The following is a 19,622-nucleotide window of genomic DNA, read 5'->3' as shown; positions in this document are numbered from 1 at the left end:
AGGAAGATCGACCTATTGCTCACCTCTTGGCTGCAGCGCAGTAGACTATATGATTACAGACTTAGACCCATCCTCTTTCAGAGCATTCACAGTCAAACCACAAACAACACTGTCAGATCACAATCAAATTACTATGTTCCTCAAAAAGACAGAAACAAACAACATAGAAACACAACCCAGTAAACTGTACAACACCAAAAAATCGTACAGATGGGCCAAAAACGACACGGAAAAATACCAGAAAACAATTAGCAATGCATCAACTCAAGCTCTCTTAGACACCTTTCTGGATAACATATACACTCACAATAAAGAAGGCGTAAACCGGGCAGTTAGTAAACTAAACAATATTTTTGATAATTTGGCAACAAATGCAAACTTGAAAGCTCGCAAGAACAAACCCAAAACAAAAAACTATGAAAAATGGTTTGACCGAGATTGCCATAACATGAGGAAAAAACTTAGAAAAATATCAAACCAAAAACAGACATCCAGAAAACGAGGAACTACGCCTTACTTATTGTCAGACACTAACACAATACAGAAACACACTCAGAACCAAAAAAGAGCAATATATTAAGAATACACTCAGCTCCATGGAGGAATCCATTGATTCCAATTGTTTCTGGGAAAACTTGAAAACACTACACAAAAAACAACACGACGATTTGGCCATTCAAAATGGGGACACATGGGTAAACCACTTCGAAAAATTATACCAGAAAAACACACTAAGACCAGAGCAACACCAAATATGCAAAAAACTGGAAAAGCTAGAAATGGCCATAAAAGATAACCAAAACCCGCTGGACGCCATAATAACAGAAAAAGAACTTCTTGAAAAACTCAAGGTCCTGCGACCAGGAAAAGCCTGCGGGACAGACGGCATACTAAACGAGATGATTAAACACACAGACAACAAAATGAAACTGGCTATCCTAAAACTCTTCAACTTGGTTCTGAGTGTCGGTTATTTCCCTGATATCTGGAACAAAGGACTCATAACGCCCATATACAAAAGTGGGGACAAAATTGACCCAAACAACTATCGAGGCATCTGTGTAAACAGTAACCTGGGGAAGGTATTCTGTAGCATCATAAACAAAAGACTTATAAACTTCCTTGAGGAGCACAATGTCTTGAGTAAAAGCCAAATTGGATTCCTGCCAAACTATAGAACATCCGATCATATCTTCACCCTACAGACCCTAATTGACAAACACGTTCACCATAACAAAAGCAAAATCTACGCATGCTTTGTAGATTTCCAGAAGGCTTTCGACTCCATCTGGCATGACGGTTTATTCCTGAAACTTATCGAAAGTGGGGTAGGAGGGAAAACATATGATGTAATTAAATCAATGTATACAAACAACAAATGTGCAGTTAAAATTGGAGACAAACAAACAAAATACTTCCCACAGGGGCGGGGGGTGACGCAGGGCTCGCCAATCTCACCGACACTCTTTAATATTTACATAAATGGATTGGCAAAACTACTTGAACAATCTACAGCACCCGGCCTCACCCTATATGAATCCAAGGTTAAATTCCTCCTCTATGCAGACGACCTGGTTCTGCTGTCACCTACTAAAGAGGGGCTACAGCAAAACCTGGACCTGCTGGAGTCGTACTGCCAGACTTGGGCCCTGACAATAAATCCCCAAAAAACCAAAGTCCTTGTGTTCCAGCAAAGATCCAAACATCAGGGACCCAAAATAAATTTCACAGTAGGAACAACCAAAATTGAACAAACCACTAACTACACATACTTGGGCTTAAAAATCAGTTCTACGGGAAACTTCAAACTGGCTGTGAATGAACTGAAAGAGAAAGCAAGAAGGGCTTTCTATGCCATCAAAAAATCAATCCAAATAGAAATCCCAATTAGCATTTGGCTCAAAATTTTCAAATCAGTAATTGAACCAATTGCACTCTATGGCAGTGAAGTATGGGGACCGCTAACTCAACAAGAATTTGCAAAATGGGACAAACACCCAATTGAGATCCTACATGCAGAATTCTGTAAAAGTATCCTCCGGACTCAAAGGAAAACAGTAAACAATGCATGCAGGGCAGAACTAGGCCAATATCCATTAATAATCACTATCCAAAAAAGAGCCACCAAATTTTGGAATCACCTACAAATGAGCAATCCCCAATGCTATCACTACGACGCCCTGAAATGCCAAGAGCTGACCATAAAGAAGAATACCCTCAGTCAACTAGTCCTGGGACTCAGTGAAGTAACTACTAACAATACTAACAATAACCAGCCCCAGGACAGTGACAGGGTAACACAAAGAATTCGACCCAACACAATCGTCGCTAAGCAAAAGGAAAAATATCTGACATATTGGGCAGAAACAACAAAAACCCAAAGCAAACTCAATTGCTACTTGGCCCTAAACAGACAATACAACATAGCTGATTACCTGACCATGGTAAAGGATAACAAACTGAGAAGAACCTTGACAAGGTACAGACTTAGCGAACATAGCCTAGCGATCGAAAAAGGCAGACACAGGCAGACCAGGCTGCCAAGAGAGGACAGGATATGCTCTCACTGCAGTCAGGGAGTGGTGGAGACAGAGATGCACTTCCTCACAGCTTGTGGAAAATATCAGGGCATCAGGGAGAATTTCTACCAAAAATTCTCACAAATATGCCCTGATTTCAGAAATCTGAGTGACAACCAAAAACTCCCATTCCTACTGGGAGAGGAGAGAAACTGTATAACACTGGCGGCACACTATGTTACAGCTTGCCATGAACAGAGGGACAACCAGTAAACTAAGAAAAGAATATATATAAACAATGCGAATGTATATTTATACACTCAGGGATATACCTGTTTATACACTGTATGAATAGAACTGCGTTTATGTGCTAAACCATAAATGTATTTTGATGCTTTGGCAACATAAGATGTAACTTATCATGCCAATAAAGCGATTTGAATTGTGAATTGTGAATTGGGTAGTCGGAGACCAGGTCATGGTCCGAAACTACGCCAGGGTAGGGAGTTTTGAACCATTGTACATGGGGCCTTACAGCATTGTGGACAAGGCCAGCCCCATGGTTTATGCAGTGAAGGTGCCCCGACGTACCAAATGGTTCCACATTAACCAGTGTAAACTGTTTAAACCGGGTGCACAAGGGCCATCGAAGGGGACCAGGTCTGAGAACAAAGATCCTCAGCCTGTAACAGAGTCACAGACCACACAGGCTGGAACAGTAGCCTGCGTGAAGGGCGAGGCCTCCCATTCGAGTGGGAGGTCTCCCCTCTAGAATGGGATTCGGACGAGGAAGAGCCCGAACAGCTCGACCTCGCCTTAGACCCAATCACGGAGGAGGAAGAGTCAGAGGACGACGATCCCGCCCTCGACTCAAGCTTGGGGGAGGTAGGGAATGGGGGTGGAGACTCACTACCTGTAGGGACAGGTGAGGTGGAGTCGGAAGCCACAGATCCCGACCCCGGGGGGGCGGAGCCTGAGGGAAGGGAGCTGGAGCCGGCAGCTGTGGAGGAACCACAGACTGTGACGGTGACAGTCCCAACCCCCGGTCCATCAGCCCCGGGAGCCCAACCCAAAGCAGCCCCTCGTAGGTCGGCTCGAGCGCCCCAGCCCAGAAAGTTTTGGCCAGATTCTCCCCATTTTTCCCAACCTCGGTTTAGAGCAGCCCCAGGAAGGCATGGTTCCCGTTCAACAGCGACAGGCTGCGGGGGATCAAAGCCGAGGGCCAGTGCAGCCCCACCGCAGGGTGTGGCGTGCGACAGCCCTCACAGGGATTAGGCAAGCCGCCCCGCGGAGGGCGGCGCTGTACATAAGTTAAGTTAGGTAATTATGGTGATAGTTTAAGGAATATAAAGTATACGGTGTTAAGGAATGTTAAGAGTACAATTTTGAAGTCTGCCCGGTATGTGTGTTTGTTTGGGAGCGGGGTCCAGGAACCCGCGCGTCCATTTAATTAGGCCAGCACCTATTGGGAGCCTGGCTACATCATTTTATTGGTTACAGAAACCTGGGATATGATGAAAAAGATTCTCATCGTGTTCGTGGCGATCGGGTGCGGGTGGGCCTACCGAGGCCGCACCAAGGACGTCATCATCTTCGGGTGTTCCGGGGACACGGCCCCCATCGCAACGGATGGGACAGGGGAGCGAGAGGTTGAGGAAACCGCCACCTACTTCCACCAAGGGAGATGGCCAGGTTGGCTGGGAACGAATTCTACGGAATACTCCAGCAATTTCGGTTTTGCCTACCAAGAGACTTTGTTAACGTGCCCTCGGGTGAGGATCCTTGCACCCAGAGTCAGCGTTACCGTGGGAAAGAGGATCTGTCTGGTGTGTAATGGGAACGTACCACTAAGGCGATGGTGGTGGCTGCGAAAGCTGGGAAAGGACATGAGAAACTCTACGGTCGAGTGGCAGCGACTGGGTAATAATACCCATCGGACTATTACGGGGACTCACGGACAATTACGTGTGTGTTGGGACAAATGGTGGGAACCAGATGAAGGAATATATGTCTGTATGTGGGGTTCGAGACACGTTTGCCCCAAGGGCGTATCCATCTTCTTCCAGAGGCAGTGGCAGGATGAAGGAAAGGGGGTGAGATGGGATGTCAGCACTCGAGCGTGCGGAGCCCCATACTCCCCTATTCCGGTAAACGCCACTGAACTCATCACCCCGCCCACGTAAGCCCCTGCCCACGCTTCCGGTAGCATTAGCCCAGAAAGAAGGGTGCCCAACCACTACCAAGGGACCCGGGAACGGTTTAGTATTGGTACCCACCGGTCAGGTGCTGTACCAAGGGGTACACTACGCGGTGGCCTCAGTGATTTTAAATCTCACGGAGGTACGATTGCCGGAGTGGTGTCCCAAAGAAACGGAACAATTATACCAGGTCCTGTTAACCCGAATGTTTAGACAGTTTTACGAATTTGACTTTGCCGACATCGACAAAGACAAATTATACACCACACCGCCAGAAGTTTTGGATCGAGTCGGGAGGCAAAGAAGGGGTACAGTGATGCGCTATCAATTACTCATAAAAGACTGAGAGTTAGAAGAGTAACTAAAGGCTTTTATTAACAACAGAATGGAGGTCTGCCTCGCGTGGTCGACCGGTCCATGATACTAAGGGCTGGGGAGCAGTCACCTTTATACTAGGACCTGTGGGAGGAGTCAGCCGAGGCATGTCCAGGCATGTACACAGTGGAATACAAACAGGACAAACAGGAATACAAACAGTGGTTTACCACATTCACCCCTTGTTTAAAATTGAGTCCGGCGGGGTGAAGTGTATTAAAAGTTAGTGTATTGGAGTCTCTCCGGAGGTCTTGTCTGCCGCTGTGATCTGCGTGGCGACGGCAGGGGTAGTGGAGCTTCCGGCGTCGAGTCCTGCGTGGGCTGTGGCACAGGCGTGTCGTCCTCGTAGATGTCGAGCGGGTCGCGGGGCCCAGGCCTGCCGTTTGCTGGGGCTGGATATCGGATCGTGGGGGGGGGGGGGGGGGGGGGGGGTGGTAGTGGGTAGTGGGTTACTGCGGCCCCCGAGGGTGCAAGGTCTCTTATGGAGACTGTGTCCTCCCGCCCGTAAGCATACTGGGGGTTGGCGTGGAGGAGGTCGACCCTCTCGACCAGGGGGTCCGTTTTATGGGTCCTCACGTGTCTTCTCAGTAGGACCGGCCCTGGGGACGTCAGCCATGGCGGGTAGCGATGTCCCCGATGTGGACTTCCTTGGGAAGACAAACATTTTCTCATGAGGGGTGGCGTTAGTGGCAGTGCAGAGCAGTGACCGAATAGAGTGGAGCGCATCGGGGAGCACATCCTGCCAGCGGGAGGTTGGAAGGCCCCTAGACTTTAAGGCTAGCAGGACGGCCTTCCAAACTGTCGCATTTTCTCTTTCCACCTGTCCGTTCCCCCGGGGGTTGTAACTGGTGGTCCTGCTTGTGGCAATACCCCTAGTTAGCAGGTACTGACGGAGTTCATCGCTCATAAACGATGAGCCCCGGTCGCTATGGATATAGCTGGGGAAGCCGAACAGGGTGAAGAGGTTGTTCAGACATTTAATGACCGTGGCACTGGTCATGTCCGGGCAGGGGAAGGCGAACGGGAAACGGGAGTACTCATCAATAATATTGAGGAAGTACACATTGCGGTCGGAGGAGGGGAGAGGCCCTTTAAAATCGACGCTCAGGCGCTCGAAGGGGCGAGTGGCTTTTATCAGGTGGGCCCTGTCTGGTCTATAAAAGTGCGGTTTGCACTCAGCGCAGACTTGGCAGTTCCTGGTCATGGTCCTGACCTCCTCAATAGAGTAAGGCAGGTTGCGGGCCTTGATGAAGTGGAAGAACCTGGTGACCCCCGGGTGGCAGAGGTCATTGTGGAGGGCCCGCAGTCTATCGATCTGCGCGCTGGCGCAGGTGCCACGCGATAGCGCATCCGGGGGTTCATTTAGCTTCCCGGGCCGGTACAAGATCTCGTAGTTGTAGGTGGAAAGTTCGATTCTCCACCTCAAGATCTTGTCATTTTTGATTTTGCCCCTCTGCTTGTTGTTAAACATAAAAGCAACTGAACGCTGGTCAGTGAGCAGGGTAAATCGTTTTCCGGCCAGGTAGTGCCTCCAATGACGCACAGCCTCCACAATCGCCTGGGCCTCCTTCTCAACAGCGGAGTGTCTGGTCTCCGGGCCTTGGAGGGTTCGTGAAAAGAAGGCCACGGGTCTCCCCGCCTGATTGAGGGTAGCGGCCAGGGCAAAGTCAGACGCGTCGCTTTCCACCTGGAAGGGGATGGATTCGTCCACTGCGTGCATGGTGGCTTTGGCAATGTCCTCCTTGATACGGTGGAAGGCTAAGCGGGCCTCTGCCGTCAAGGGAAAAGAGGTGGACTTGATCAGCGGACGGGCCTTGTCCGCATAGTAGGGGACCCACTGGGCGTAATAGGAGAAAAACCCTAGGCACCTCTTCAGGGCCTTGAGGCAGTGGGGCAGTGGAAGTTCCATAAGGGGACGCATCCGGTCGGGGTCGGGGCCCATGACTCCGTGTTCCACAACACAGCCAAGGATGGCGAGGCGGTTTGTGCGGAATATGCACTTCTCCTTGTTATATGTCAGGTTTAGGAGTTGGGCGGTGCGGAGGAATTTTTCGAGGTTTGCGTCATGGTCCTGCAAGTCACGGCCGCAGATGGTCACATTGTCCAGATATGGGAAAGTGGCCTGCAACGCATTTTGATCTACCATCCGGTCCATCTCCCTTTGGAAGACGGAGACCCCGTTGGTGACGCCAAAGGGAACCCTAAGGAAGTGATAGAGGCGGCCGTTTGCCTCAAAAGCAGTGTACTGGCGGTCCTCAGGGCGGATGGGGAGCTGGTGGTACGCTGATTTCAGGTCAATGGTCGAGAAGACGCGGTACTGCGCGATCTGGTTGACCATATCAGCTATACGGGGGAGTGGGTAGGCGTCCAGCAGGGTGTAGCGATTTATTGTCTGGCTGTAGTCGATGACCAGGCGCTGCTTCTCGCCGGTCTTAACGACCACAACCTGGGCTCGCCAGGGGCTGGTGCTGCCCTCAATAATCCCTTCTTTCAGGAGCCGCTCCACTTCGGTTTTAATGAAAACCCTGTCCCCGGCACTGTATCGCCTGCTCTTTGTGGCGATGGGCTTACAGTCGGGGGTGAGGTTAGCAAACAGTTGGGGGGGGGGTGACTCTGAGTGTGGAGAGGTTGCACCTGGTGCGCGGCGGGCAGTTTGGAAGCTGCTGGCTGCGGACTGTGAGTGGGGGTAGGGGTCCACCGTACGCCATCGTAACACTTTTAAGGTGGCACTGAAAATCTAACCCCAGCAGGACGGCAGCGCAGAGGTCAGGCAGGACCAGAAGTTTAAAATGATCGTACACGGTCCCGTCTACTACGAGTGTCACCACGCAGTAGCCGCCGATGTCCGCCGACTGGGACTCGGAGGCCATAGAAATCCGCTGTTGCGCAGGCAGGACTGGGAGAGAGCAACGCCGCACCGTGTCGGGGTGGATGAAGCTCTCCGTGCTCCCAGAGTCAAAAAGGCAGATTGTATCGTGACCATTTACCTTAATGTCCATTGTGGAACTGGCCAGTTGGTGCGGTCTCGCTTGGTCCAGTGTAACGGATGCCAGCGTAGGGGTCGGTGTGTCGCTGCGGGTATCAGATGAGGCGGTGTCGGGGGCCTGCTGCGTCCCGGCTGTCGTCCAAGATGGCGGCGTCCATGATCCCCATGTGGCTGGAGGCGTCCAAAATGGCTGCTGTACCGGTGATTCGCACATGGCCGGGGAGGTCCAAGATGGCGGCCCGCATGGCCCACACGCGGCGCTGCTGGGGTTCGGGGTGGCTTTGGCCCTGCAGACGCTAGCGTAGTGTCCCTTCTTCCCGCAGCCCGAGCAGATCGCGTTTTTCGCCGGGCAGCGCGCTCTGGGGTGTTTTGCCTGGCCACAGAAGTAGCATTTCTGGCCTTGGGACACTGCTGCGGTAGTTGGGCCGTTGTTGGGGTGTGGCTGGGGTGGCACGGCGCTATGAGGCGGTCCTACCGTGTCCCAGGCTGTCATTCCCAGCGGCGTCCACGGTGCAGAGGAGTAGGCATCCATGCCCTGGTAGGCTGCATCCAACGATAGTGCGAGTTCAGAGGCCTTGTTGAGGTCGAGGTTACTCTGCTCCAACAGTCGCTGTCGGGTGTAATTGGATCTGTGGCCCGCTACAAAAGCGTCCCGGATAAGTTCCTCTGTGTACACGGCGGCCTTTACATCCTTACAACCACAGGCCCGGCCAAGCACAGACAGTGCCTGAAGGTATTCCACGGTCGATTCCCCAGGTTGTGGTTTACGACTCCCCAGGAGGTGCCTGGCGTACACTTCGTTCACTGGGCGCGTGTACTGGTCCTTGAGGAGCTTGATAGCGTCCGCGTACGAGGTCGCGTCTTGGATGACCGAGTACACTCGGTGGTTCACTTTGGAGGTCAGGACATCCAGTTTGTCCTCGTCCGATTTGATTGCTTCGGAGGCGGTCAGGAATTTTTCGAAACACTTAAGCCAGTGAGTAAACTTGGTGGATGAGTCCGCCTCCCGATGATCTAAGTCCAGGCATGCTGGTGTGAGGATTTTCTCCATTATAAAAATGTTGTTAATAAAATTGATGCGCTATCAATTACTCATAAAAGACTGAGAGTTAGAAGAGTAACTAAAGGCTTTTATTAACAACAGAATGGAGGTCTGCCTCACGTGGTTGACCGGTCCATGATACTAAGGGCTGGGGAGCAGTCACCTTTATACTAGGACCTGTGGGAGGAGTCAGCCGAGGCATGTACACAGTGGAATACAAACAGGACAAACAGGAATACAAACAGTGGTTTACCACAAACGGAACAATTATACCAGGTCCTGTTAACCCGAATGTTTAGACAGTTTTACGAATTTGACTTTGCCGACATCGACAAAGACAAATTATACACCACACCGCCAGAAGTTTTGGATCGAGTCGGGAGGCAAAGAAGGGGTACAGTAAATGACATATTCACTGCTTTTAATACCGGGACATCTGTCGTCAACGCTCTAGATAACGTGGAGCTGCAGACACAGATCAACGGTTTAAAAGCCCAGTTAAGGAACATACTGACAGACGAAAATAAGGTAGTGGGTTCTGAGTTACATGAGGACCAGGCCATGACACTACACTTTAAGGAAATAATAGCTGAGCTGGAGAAACACGCGAGAACGGTAAATGCGCTCATTAAGGAGGATCGGAATGCGTCCGATCAAACTGTGCAAAACGAGGCCTGTGTGCTATACGGGGCGTGGTTACTGGGCGAGGGCCGCAGTAATCTTGAGGATTTGAAACAGGGTTTGGTCCCGTCCTGGATTAGCAACAAGCACTTGCAAGCACTCCACCCTTTTGAGAATGCATCAAGCCCGTGCCAGCTCAGACTAGCTGCAGAAGTGTACCCAGTCCCAGTGGACTGCGGACGTTCGAATCATACTATCATGGGAATAGTGGTAAGAATGCCGGTGTTGGGTCCCGCAGCAAAGCCCGCCCCGGTATACCGGGTAGAGAACATTGGAGTCATTCAGGGGGGCGCACACATTCGTTACGCAGTGGTCCCGCCTTACGTCATCAGATGGGAGCGTACGATGACAGGCACCGACCTCTCGGGATGTCGGAGCCAGGGAGCACACATCATCCTGTGTCCCCAGCACTTGAATGCCTTTTTGAAACCACAGTGCGGGTTCAGAACCGCTAGCGCGAAGCCGATAAATTGCACCATGGAGGCAATGGCAGAGGACCATGTGCCCCCGCAGGTAGCATTTTTCGGGGGTGGGACATACTGCGTCACCACTGCAGCGCCTCACTACCGCTACGGACAACACGAGTGGTGTTCGATCAGTGATAGCAGTTTCTGTTTCAAACCCAGGGCTGAGGTTCAAGTGGCACAACAACGAATTGTTCCCATTCCTGCACCCTCCACCGTTCACCTCACTGTCAAAGAGAATTTCACAGACTTGCAACGATTCGTCGCGCATTTTGGTTATGTCATTCCCCCTCTTCCCGAACACCTCACCAAGATTTTAAAAGCCGTTATAGTTTCACAGAAACATTTTTACACACTGGAGCAGAAGACTTTAGAGATAGGAAAAGACATATTGGACATAACCATCCCACCATGGTGGGACTTGTTCACTAACATAGAGGTCCCGGCCTGGATTAGAATAGCATCCCACATCCTAGTAGTGTGTCAGGTTTTAATTGTGATATTTTTGCTCTTCGTGCATTGCAAAAGAGGCAAACGCCTCCAGAGGCACGAGAACACAGGAGAATGGAGAGAACGCTATGTGCGAATGGGGGAAGAAGACACCCCACTCTAAGCTGCTAGTATTGAAGGTTAAGCGTCCCTCCATTTTTAGATTTTGGCCATTTGCGTGTTTTGTTTTTGTTTTTGAGGATATGAATATTGTTATGTTATTAGTCGTTCTTAAGTTTTTTGGATTAATAAAAGGTGTATGCAGGTGATGCAAGGGGGTACCAACCCCTGCAAATCTGACAGATGAATGTGTTATAGTATAAGAAATGCTGCCTATGATTGTCCAAATGTGCAAAAGGTAATTTTCGTTTTTTTCGGAAATGGGAACTGCATGTGTCGTGAGGGTCATAGATAGTTAAGTGCCAGGAATGTTTGGATGTGGGGAATCAGGGAAAATTTGCTCACCAAGGATAATTGATACTTTAAGCAAGCTATCAGTATCACAGGGGGGCCTGTAAGATTCGAAATTTTCAGCAATAATCACGCAAGAAAACCAGATAAAATAAGACTGTTTATTGACCAAAGTAAGCTTGCACAGAAAAACCTTTGATAAAAGGGCATACAAAATGGCCGCCGGGCCTCATGATCAGTTTTCTGGACCATTTTATTTCTGTTACTGCAAGCCAGACAGGCTTGTGGATTGAAGACAGTAAGCCCGCGAAAGCCAGTATCTGGGAACCGAAACTCAGGGAAACAGCATACATATTCAATGGATTCTAAGTACAGGAGGGGGCCCATCAAGATATGGGCGGACAATGCAAAAACACTTATACCCATTTATTGTACAAAGGAGAAACCGTTTAACAGCCATCAAGGAAAATCTCCGGACCGATCAATATGCGAACCGAGTCGCGGTGACAATGTAAAAGACATTAAAAGACATTATCGGCCAGGAAGGCCAGTTAAGTTATCACCGGCTCCCGTTACAAGACAAAGCGCCCCTGCAGAGATTTCTGCCCGCCAAAATTAATACAAAGACAGGACTATGATTTGGCGGGAGATAAGACTGTCCCAAAAGAGTATAACTATGGATTGAAAGTCCATCTAAGAAAACTTCTACTTCGACTTCTACTTCGCTTCTTCTTGGACAACATCGACTTCAGAGTCATCGACGGAACGAACGGACGAACGAAAAACGGACGGTGCCAGGATCGGCGCCTCTTCTACCTTGGTAGCTTCGGAATCGATGAAGACGCTTCGTCTTTTTAAAGACGCTTCGGACGGACAATTTCGGTGAAAAGACAACGTGGTCGGTGTTCAGCCAGACAAGGCTCGGTGACGACGAGAAGACGACGAGGGTGGCCCGGGTACTGGGGTCGGGAGATCATCGACGACCCAGGCCGAAGGAGAAGACACCCTCAGGAAAACCGATGATCCAGGCCGGAGAGAAAGGACATTCCGGGCCTGACACTTCCGTGTCTCAACATCCCAACGGGTTGTTGGTCTGCTCCATGAACAAAAATCGACAACAGACTTAGGGGACCTTCAACCTTGACGAGCGCTCATCGAGGCTGTGTCTACCCCGCCGCCTCGAGAGAGAGAGAGAGAGAGAGAGAGAATATCGACTGCGCCAGAAGTTTCCAAATCCACGTGACGACGGAAAGCGGTGCCAAAAGGCTGCGAACCCCCTTTTTCGCGATTTTGAGAGTGGTGAGCATGATCCCAAGTTCCCCAGGTCGAAACTTAGTTTAGGTATAGGGGAGGGAGTTAAGGGTAATCGTAATGTGTTTTCCCTTTTTCGATGTGCCGTGTGTTCCCCATTTCCATAGAGTCAAGTTCATAAATTTGTGCATGATTGTAGTTACTTTAATCTGTGCCTATGACATGTATTTTGTAATGCTTCAAACTGTTTAAAAAATAAAAGCATCCATTTCGTGCTATTCAACCTGGTCTATTGAGTCCTTTCTCTGCACTACAGTTCTCTGCATCTAAGTCCAAGGTCTAGAACCGTAGGGGGAGTGGGTCGAACCACTCAAGGGTAATTATTGCACAAAGCCTGGCAGGAGACCAGAACGAGCAAGAGAAACCCCCTACACATGCGCCTTTCCCAATGTTGAGTCTGTCAGCACTGAGCAGATCTGACAGGCAGCGGCGGGGGACCCAATTAACCTCATTAATATCTAGTTGACAGATCATTAACAGGCTTTTTTAACTTACCTTTTCACTTTAACTTCATGGCCACGGGAACCAGGTTGTTCGGGGACCACGGATGTCAAGCTGAGGAAGGAGGTCAGTAGCCATTGCTCCAGCTGATTACTTGACAGCTTCAAATGTACAGTAAAAGCTCCCACCTGTCAAAGCATCACTTTCTTCAGCCACAAGCTGCATCTCAGTCCATTTCCAGCACAGATTCTGCAGGCTTTCCACTTTCCACCCTGTATCACCTCATTGGAAGAACTCTCACCACTGACAGAATGCTCTCTACTTCACCTGCCACCTATTCCATCAACATGGATGCCTTTTATAATGTCTCACCTTGGTCCTCAGAATCTGACCATGATCAGCCCCAACACCAGCAGCACCAACCTTCTCCGCAATCACCTGATGCTGCACAGGACAAAGGGCATCAGCACCTGACCACATTGCTGGTCGGGAGGCCAGGGATGGCCTCACCATGGCCAGATTTACTTCACTTGATGCTGTACACCCTGGCTGCCACATGATACGCCAGGCTGACACCATCCCACACCAACACCATAAAGCATCCCTACAATGTCCAAGCCATTCCTTTCACACTCACCATCATTGTGGGAGAGTACCGTTATGTCTCATCATTCACTGCAACTCACTAAGCCACTTCCAAAGCTGCACACAAATCTGACCAAGTTCACAAAGTGTTGACAATAAAAGGTCTAAATTTGTTCCAACAAACAAGGGGAATTATGCAACTTTGGAAATCCATCATCATCTTTTTCAGCTGACAGATCCACAACATGTCGTACAAGTTAGTTGACAAGTAGGTATGGAATTTGCACCATTTGATAATAAAGTCAAGCCAAACTGCCCGTGGGCACTGGTACTGCAACAGGTGCTCAGGTAAGAGAACTTTTGTAGGGTAATTAAGTGGAAGGATTTTGCCCATCAGAAAAAGTAATTGCTTTTTCTTCCCTTACTCCAAACTACAGCGACACAAAGTTAAACACAAGTACCACAATGTGCAAATCAGGCAAAGATCAAACTTTTGTGTACAGTTACTGCATCTGTCATGCTAACCACACAAAAATGTTCCGGTTTATTTAGCATCATACACACATGCCATATTATACCACTCCACTAGGAACCAGGGACTAAGGCTTTTACTATTTTACCTGGATGCTCTGCTGCTGCAATGAGAACTGCTCTTGCTGCCGGACGGAGAAGTGCTCCTGCTGCCGGACCGAGAAGTGCTCCTGCTGCCGGACCGAGAAGTGCTCCTGCTGCCGGACCGAGAAGTGCTCCTGCTGCCGGACCGAGAACTGCTCTTGCTGCCGGACCGAGAACTGCTCTTGCTGCCGGACCGAGAACTGCTCTTGCTGCCGGACCGAGAACTGCTCTTGCTGCCGGACCGAGAACTGCTCTTGCTGCCGGACCGAGAACTGCTCTTGCTGCCGGACTGAGAACTGCTCTTGCTGCCGGACCGAGAACTGCTCTTGCTGCCGGACCGAGAACTGCTCTTGCTGCTGCTGCTGCTGCTACTACTGCTTTTGAATCTCTTTCTATACTTCTGTCTTGGTTTGTTCTTCTTTTGGCACTTCAAAGCAAACTTGTAGTCCAAGATTATTTTTTTAATTTGCGTTTCAAATAAGGCAGATAACCTGAGTGTCATGCTGTATATCTGTAACCACAACAATTGTACAATGTAAACATTTGTAACTTATAATGCATCCAAATAGAAAACAGGTTTCCAACTGTTATAACACCTATGTCAAAATCTTACTGTTTGGATCCTGACAGCATTATCTGTTAAATTTCATCTATTCCATTATTTTAAAATATGTAAACAAGAAGTTTCATTAGTGTGTTGAGACAAATGTTTACTTTCTCCCTGTAACTGCTGGAGCAAGTCAAATCCATTGCAGAGTAAAGATAAGCTTCGATATAATGGCCATATGATAAAGTCACACTTATTATTTTATAAAAAGGCAGCACCAGAAATTATTTCTGTTTGATGTAGATGTTCAAAACCAGCGGAAGCAGCTTTGCTATCCTTCCCCATTGTTCTCTGGTGAAAGGTCACCTCTAATTTATAAAAATGTAGAAAATTGAGAGAAGCTTCCAAGCAACAGTTCATAATGCATTATATCAGTATCGGCAACAGAGGCTATCACATTAGACCACATCGGTTTTATATCTCATTTTATCAACTTATTGAAATAACCCAATATATGGGAACATTAATTCGGTTAATAATGAAAATAAGAACATTAACCGTTTACCTTCATCAGAAAAAAAACTTTAAAATTGTCCATCGATGCTAATGCTTTTTGATAACTAGTCTCCCAGTGAGGAACAAGTCAACAGTAAATGTCTTACAAACCTTTCCAAAAGAAAATATTCCTTTTACCCTTGATTTCTTGTTGGGCGTGTAGGCTTTGGCATTGCTGAATATTAACCGAACATCCTTGCAGAACTCCAGAGGAGTTTCGTAATTTCCTTCTTCAAGGGTTTCTTTCACAGTGTTGAAGTCCATTGGAGTATCTATGATATCCCTATAGTCCTACAAAGGGAATTGGAAGTGTAAGCACACATACAGTACCCGACAAGTTGCAAGATTTGTATCAAATAAAGAAAATATGCTCCAAGTACTGAATTTTTCCTCAAACCATTTTGAAGCTGTATAGCTCCGCATGAAGCGTTGCATTCTTACTCAATGGATAATCAGACTTCAAGAACACCATTTTCTCCAAGATCAATTCTGAACAAACTAGTTTTAATAAATTAACTCCAAATGGAACGACAAGTGCATTTGCATGATAACTGTAGCATTTGTGAGATGTTTATGCTGCAGTTATAGTGTAAACGCATTCTGAATCTGGAGTCAAACTCCCATCCAACATTGAAGTGAAGCAAGCAAGACTCCCTATAGTAGATTCACATGCCGCTTTGCTTTGGAATCAGCTCAGGCCTCAACACCCAACTTACACTAGCATCAATATGAAGTTGCAACTGCTTCATACCAATGCTAAACTTGTTGTGTAAACACACCCTAAAATAAAAAAGCAATTGTCGTAAATCATCAGCTGTCATGGACATGTTATATTTCAACCTGCAAGGTTGCCCATTACTCCTTTTGAACTATGCGGTTATATTTTATCATTCATTAGGGCAGGAGTTTAACTACCTGATTAGGATGTGTTAATACAAATTATTTTTCTATTAAACCTTTCAGTAAAAATTTGAAGCCAACATCTCCCATGCCATTGTTTATAGCAAGTCAGAGGATGCACTGCTTTGTAAGGAAAGGAGTGTTATACCATGTAACAAGCAATATATTATGCTGCTGTAAGGTGGAGCACATCCCTTAAGTGCTGTAAATAGGCACATCCTAAAGCAGAAACTTAAGAAAAACTGATGTGAACTTTAAAATTGTAATACTCTCAAAAATAGACACCACATACAGGATATGCAAAGAGGTCCACCGGCTGCCTAAAAGGTTCAGAGTCCTCGCACTGAAACATGAGGTTCAGAAACTCTCTGCATTGCTCCTTCCAAGCATTCACGTCAATGCTGAATGCTGGTCTTCTGTTCAACTGCCTTGGGAGCCGATGCTAAAGTTAAGAAGAAATACACTCAATTAAAGGCAATTAACTTTGTCTGGGGGGCGGGGCTGATTATACTCCAATTATAAACTATTCAAACAGTTAGCATGGTATTGTATTTAAAAATGTATCATCCTGGGAGATTGGGTTGTGCAGAAAGTCGCCACATTGTCTTTTTACCTTTGGGACCTAGGATGCCAAGTTTTCGGGGGAAAGGGAAGGTGGTGGGTAATAGGGAAGCCCCTCCCGTGGTGAGGGAACAAAGGAGCAGCATCAACATAGAATAAAAAGGCTCTGTCCACATGGAAGGATAAAGGTGAAAAATTGCAATTTTTAGAAAATGTTTTCAGGAGAAATAAGGAGTGAATTCATCAATTTTCCATATCAAATGGGGAGCTGCACTCAAAGGAAGCACAGGTCAGAATTGTGGCTGCAATGCTATGCGCTCCAACTCCAAGCAACCCCCCACCACCCCAAAACAGCTGATTAGTGAATTTACCCCATAGTCCAAGGGTATACTTACTTAACTAATTCTAGAAAAAGACTTCAGATGTAAAATTATTTAGACTACATCTACAGAATAAAATAAAGTTTTGTAATGATTCAACCATAAATCAACAGGGAGAAATTTCCAACCGCTTGCAACAAAGTTTTGGGAAAATTTGAACCCAATTTCATTTAGACTGTGTGAATGGCCATCGTTAACAAGATTGTGTGGAAAAAATATACACAACAGCATTAAACATCAGAAAGTGCTAGAAATATGCAACAGGCCTGCCAGCATCTGAAAAGAAAGGTTGACATTTTGGGCTTAAACCCTTGGTCAGTTCTTTTCAGCTAGTTTTAGAGGTGCTGATTGACTGGCTGTTTATTTTTTGCCTGCTCTGTTTTTATTTCAGATTTCTAGTCTTAATCTTTAAAATAGTAGAATTAAGATGAATGCAGTATACCTAATGAAAATTCCAAGAAATAGCAAAGTCTACATTACATTACTATGTTAGGGCGCAACACATCCAACGGAATAATGGGTAACAATTTTGTGTATTGAAATAGGTGGACAGGAAAATCAATCCAATAAAACAGTACAATAATGACTGGAAATAGTTTTAAACAGGCGTGTGCTTGTATACTCACTATTGTGTCTGAGGAGGTCCCAGGAGCATCAGAATCCAGCTCTGCAGCTGGTTCCTAAGTTTATTAAAACAAACAAGTTAAATTTACAATACAAGTGTTTCTAAGTGAAGCTTTAATAAAATTTGTATATTTTGCAGATAAACTTTATTCAGGAAGCAGATATTGCTTGCATGTTTTGCTATGTATTATATTTATCATGTAACATCTAATGGCAGTAAATGGATCTGTTCAGAAAACTTTGCTCATTACATTACACGACTGCACAAGTCCTGTCATAGGCAAGAAATTTCTTAGCACCGAGATAGACTTAGAGGGGTGAGCCTTAGTCAACGTGTTTGACATAACCAGTCAAGGTTAACTCTAGACACTCTGGTGGAGAAGCAATTTCTACTCTGGTTCAAAACTGATTCTGAACATTGACTGTCGATGCCATGGTGACTGGAGTATCATTAGCTGAAGCTGATAGCTACCAAGGGAAGCCTCAGTTCAGCAGTTGATGTTTTGCGGGAGGGGATAACCACTAATTGACAGTTTAGTACTGATTCAATACTACAGCAATTAGCTTAAACTTGAGAAGTATATCTAAGCCGCAGTAGACCCCAAGGTCTTCTCAGTTCAGAGTATTATATTTCCTACATTATAACAGTGGCTCCAGTTCAAAAGTACGTCGGCTGTAAGGCGCTTTGATACACCGTGAAAGGCGCTATAGAAATGCAAGCTCTTCCTTTTTCTTTCTATGACCAGCCCTTAAAATAGCCAGGACTTGTATTCTACTCATGCCATGACCACTGCTACTACTGGTATATTGGAAGGCTGAGGGACAGGGAGAAGGTTCAAGGGGTATGCTCCCAGAAAAAGAGGTGGGTAGGAGTTGGGCTGGTAGAGAAGAATTAGGCACTGCAGGATTCTACTTCAGGACAGCAGAAGCCATAGTGGGCAAAGAGGAGAGGAAGCCCTGGCCATATCCAAGGGGGACTTAACCCTTGGGGCAGTGCCAAAAAATGTCAGTGGAGGAGTAGTGGCAAGTGTTATGGGGCATGATGCAGTAAAGAGAAGTGGCAGGTGTTGATGATGAAAACAAATAAAAAGGGATAGATGAGAGAGAAAAGAACACAGCTGGACCAAGAGATGGTTAACTTTAGCAGAGGGGAGCTTGGAACAATATGGCAGCCAAAACATACACAATGATGGACAGAAGTGGCTTTGTGTCACATGTACAAACTGGATGGCATGGGCTGTATATGCAGATCCATGATATAGTTCATTGAGAATTGTGAACAAAGCAGTAGTCCAGATCCTAATTCGCTGACAGTCACACCCTCATCTGGAGGAGGAATAAAATCAGAGCTAGGGCCTCGATGGGTGGGAGGGCAGCTGGCTGTTGTTTGGCATCTTCATCAGTGCTTGAGAGCGAGTTTTCCAGTGGAGGCTCCTTTGCTCTGATGCTATCAGAGCCTTTATGGCTTGCAGGTATGTAGACATGCCATCAGAGGACTTGACTGCATTAAAAGAGGAAGCTGTTGTTCCATGTTCAAAGAATTGCCAAAAAGAGGGAACAGGGTCTGAAGCTTAACGAGTAGGAAGGGAGAGTGGAAGCTAGTTCTAGTAACTGGAGTGGCAGTGGAATGGAAATCTACGCTAAGAGCCTTGCAATTATCATACTGCACAGAAGGAGGCCAGTTGGCATGTCATGCCTGTGCTGGCTCTTTGAACGAGCAGTCGTGCTTAGTCCCACACCCCCAATTTTTGTCCATAACCCTGAAAGCTCCTCATCCTCAAGTACTTGTCCAACTCCCTTTTAAAATTAATTATGGAATCAGCTTCCACCACCTTATCATGTAGAACCTTCCAGATCCTAATAACTCAGTGAAAAAACTCTCATCTCCCCTCTAGATCTTTTGCCAATTATTTTAAATCTATGACCTATTGTTATCGA

General features: G+C 47.1%; 1 protein-coding gene across 3 annotated transcripts in view; it reads right to left on the bottom strand.

Annotated features, from left to right (window-relative positions):
- The window catches only part of brwd3 (bromodomain and WD repeat domain containing 3), a 140,614-nt gene that overhangs the window by 22,048 nt on the left and 98,944 nt on the right, over positions 1-19,622 (bottom strand). Inside the window, exons 34-38 of one of the 3 annotated variants that reach the window (XM_085995382.1) lie at positions 17,687-17,740; positions 16,412-16,561; positions 15,331-15,510; positions 14,123-14,628; positions 11,313-12,258 (exon numbers count right to left, since the gene is read on the bottom strand). In XM_085995382.1, the coding sequence (XP_085851508.1) occupies positions 12,072-12,258; positions 14,123-14,628; positions 15,331-15,510; positions 16,412-16,561; positions 17,687-17,740 (1,077 nt within the window). In that variant the 3' untranslated portion in view covers positions 11,313-12,071. Of the gene's footprint in view, positions 1-11,312; positions 12,259-14,122; positions 14,629-15,330; positions 15,511-16,411; positions 16,562-17,686; positions 17,741-19,622 lie in introns of those variants that run through there. The other 2 variants (XM_085995363.1, XM_085995372.1) reach the window with 2 other exon arrangements.

This window comes from Somniosus microcephalus, chromosome 1 (genome assembly GCF_052327205.1).
Source record: "Somniosus microcephalus isolate GS21.2 chromosome 1, FLI_Smic_1.0, whole genome shotgun sequence".
Taxonomy (NCBI): Eukaryota; Metazoa; Chordata; class Chondrichthyes; order Squaliformes; family Somniosidae; genus Somniosus; species Somniosus microcephalus.
The sequence above is the reverse complement of the archived record's forward strand: the minus strand, read 5'-3'. Positions and strand labels throughout refer to the sequence as shown.